Source organism: Neltuma alba, unplaced genomic scaffold (assembly GCF_004799145.2).
Source record: "Neltuma alba isolate B1F8T4 unplaced genomic scaffold, ASM479914v2 tig00011154_pilon, whole genome shotgun sequence".
NCBI classification, from domain to species: domain Eukaryota; kingdom Viridiplantae; phylum Streptophyta; class Magnoliopsida; order Fabales; family Fabaceae; genus Neltuma; species Neltuma alba.
The window spans coordinates 8,074-11,114 of record NW_021635887.1 but is presented as its reverse complement, the minus strand read 5'-3'; the positions used below and the strand labels follow the sequence as shown (position 1 = coordinate 11,114).

At 33.7% G+C, this 3,041-nt stretch overlaps 1 protein-coding gene across 1 annotated transcript; it reads left to right on the top strand.

Annotated features, from left to right (window-relative positions):
• Window positions 1–658: 658 nt before the first annotated feature.
• Window positions 659–1,876, top strand: LOC114761938 (lipid phosphate phosphatase epsilon 2, chloroplastic-like). Its single transcript, XM_028951387.1, has 4 exons — window positions 659–689; window positions 854–1,076; window positions 1,200–1,273; window positions 1,512–1,876. Exons 1-4 carry the CDS (start codon window positions 666–668, stop codon window positions 1,737–1,739), a joined length of 549 nt encoding a protein of 182 aa, XP_028807220.1. The 5' UTR covers window positions 659–665; the 3' UTR covers window positions 1,740–1,876.
• Window positions 1,877–3,041: the final 1,165 nt, after the last annotated feature.

Below are 3,041 nucleotides of genomic sequence, written 5' to 3'. Positions count from 1 at the left end.
AAAATCTATCTTTTATGTAATTATCATATTAACTTATGTCTTTTTTTAGTAATTTGCACATATAAAAAGTGTTTTTGATAACAACTATCTAAATACTCTCATTTTATCAGAATCACTTTTTCACAAAATTTATTCTCCCAAGAATCTATTCTCCAGAAGTTATTTTCTAAACCATGGTTTGGTTTCATCCAAACACCCCTTATTCTTTTTCCTAATCAATATAAGCAAACAGATCCCATGCTAGCAGCTCCATTCTCACATGTCCTTGCATGTATATATAGTTTATTGCTCACACACACACACATGTATGCCAATTTCCTTGGATGCTACCACTCGTCCACATGGCTTCAACCACCACCATTCCCAACAAAGCTATTCTCGCTCACTTCAACCCCACCAATTCGCTTAATCACAGACGCTGCTTCAAAGATTCTTCATTTCCTCACACCTTTTCCGCTTCATCATCAATCTTTCGCGGCAGAATTGTTCTGAGGAGAACTGTTTTTGGAATAAAAGGATTCTGGGTACCAAAGACTGTGAAGAACTTGATTGAACCTTCGGCTTTCAAAAAGAGCCATAGTGATGGAGGACTTCGAGGTCTCGAACCAGAAACTTGTCTTGACGGGTTATCCGAGTCGATTCCTTCAACGTTTGTGTTCCGCAGGATGGAATCAATCATCAATAGACTGGTTCGTAATTTGTTTTACTTGTGCTCATCGAGTTTAAAATTCTGATTAGGATATGGTTCCGTGTGTTCATATATATACCTAAAAGTTGTGATATCTCCTTTGGCCAAAGCCTCTATTGCTCCCCTTCACTTCGACGGGCTAATATATCTGGGGTTGTTTTACAGAGCAAGTGGATGACAACTATTCTATTTAATGCGTACATTATATGGAGGCATGATGCAGAAACCCTTTGGTTTGCACTAGGATGTGCTTTAAATATGATGCTCTCGGTGGAGCTGAAGCATATACTGAACCAGGAAAGACCTTCTACCCTCAAATCTGACCCTGGGATGCCCTCTTCCCACGCCCAAACTTTCTACTTCATTGCCATGTTCACCATTTTGTCATGTAACTTCTCCCACCTATTAGAAGTATTGTAATATTATTAGATGCACTCCACTAGTTTGCACTCTCTTCAGAATAATTTTGTGAGAACAGATTATATAATAGTTGGAAACTTGAATTATGCAGGTATCAAATGGGCAGGGATGAATGAATTCACCATCACAGTCAGCGGACTGACACTGGCATTTGGTTCTTATTTTGTAAGTGTGTGCGTACGTGTGTTGTTGCCTAGGTTCTATTCCTTTGTTTAATGAAGCTAAGTAACCTTATTACGCTACTATTACTGATCATAATTGAAGGATGCATCGCATGCCTACTGTTTTCGAGTTATTAAACTCACATGCAACGTTAAAATAAAACATCTATATATGTGTCTCTCGAGTCCTTCATCGAGGTATTAGCTGATAAATAACAATAATGGTGTGGTAATTTTGGCAGTCATACCTAAGAGTGTCGCAGCAGTTTCACACAGTAAGCCAGGTGGTGGTGGGCGGAGGCATTGGGATGGTATTCAGTTGGTCATGGTTTTGGCTTTGGAATACTTTGGTGGCCAGTGCGATTGAATCCTTCTTCCCTCTTAAACTCACCCTTTTTTCTGTCTCACCCGCAATCTGCTTGGCTTATACTTTATATTCCATTCTCCAATGGCTGCAACGACGAGCCTAAAGGTTCCTCCGTTATTTCTTATCTCTCTTCACAGTATTTTGCACCATGTTTCATCTAATTAGCTTATTCATGGCAGACTTCAACTGCTAATTAATCTGGTAAATTGTAAAAAGTATTAATGAAAAGTCATTCACTAGTATTGTTGTGGTATGTGTGTATACTGTATATACATATTCATTCAAATTTCCACTATATGGACCAAAATGCGCGCATTTATTTTATTTGACTTGTCAGAGTCGTGAATCCAAGAGACCAACGCCATATATTACGTCCCACACCGGAATATGTATTTCTGACCAAGAAGGTGGAGTCTGACAAGTTAATTTGCATGATTTAACTTGGCTTCTACCCAACAGTCTATCATAATTTTTTTTTTCAAAAACAAATCCTTATATGCCAGACATATATTGGTGTTTCAAATGTTGATGATATATATATATATATATATATATATCATCTTGACATTTAAGATGATATTGTGCTCATCTGATACGGCATTTGAGAGGGTAAAAGTAGCTTATAACTGCAAAAGTCAGTTTGTAAAGTTGGGAGCTGTTGACTAATTTGACTCATGAGTCAAAAGCTACTTTTTTAAGTACGATTATAAAAATACCTAAAACTTATTTTGGACTTGTGTAAAAGTAACTTTTTAGAATTAAAAGACATTTTTGTCTTTATATTTATGCTGCTCTTATACTTCTCTCTATATATTCTTTGTACTTCCAAGTTAGTTTTTAATTATTTATTTTAATATTTTTTAAGTGAAAATAATTTTTAACAGTTTTTATAATATTTTTAATTTTTAATATTATTTTTATTTTATATTTACATAAATTATAAAGAGTATATTATCTAATTAATTATGTAATATGATTCTTGTAAATTCATATTTTTAATCATTTTTCCTTATTTAATAGAAGTTATACCTATTTTTGTCATTTTACAAACTAAACTTATTTATTCAATCATAATCCAATCAACTTTTTTACTTTAGAAACTAACTTTTATAAAAACCAATTCAAATATAAATCATATTATCCAATCTCATTTTTCTAAAAGTCAGATTGAATATAAGTTATTTTTTCTATCGCTAATCTAAACGGAGCCACTATATGATATTTGCACTACAAATATAAGTCTTATATTTATTACATAATATTATATGATAGTGATAATAGTGCCTTTTTCTTTTTCCTTTTACCAGGAATAGAGAAAATAATGTACTGTTTTTGTTTGGGTCTTTGTATCTCACACACACGTATTTAATATATACTTATTTAATTGACATAATATGGTCCCACA

Excerpts from the sequence above, each read along its gene's own strand:
- LOC114761938 (XM_028951387.1), top strand. The coding sequence starts at position 666 with ATGGAATCAATCATCAATAGACTG. Across the intron at positions 1,077-1,199 it reads CATGTTCACCATTTTGTCAT|GTATCAAATGGGCAGGGATG; the intron begins GTAACTTCTCCC and ends TGAATTATGCAG. Across the intron at positions 1,274-1,511 it reads TGGCATTTGGTTCTTATTTT|TCATACCTAAGAGTGTCGCA; the intron begins GTAAGTGTGTGC and ends TAATTTTGGCAG.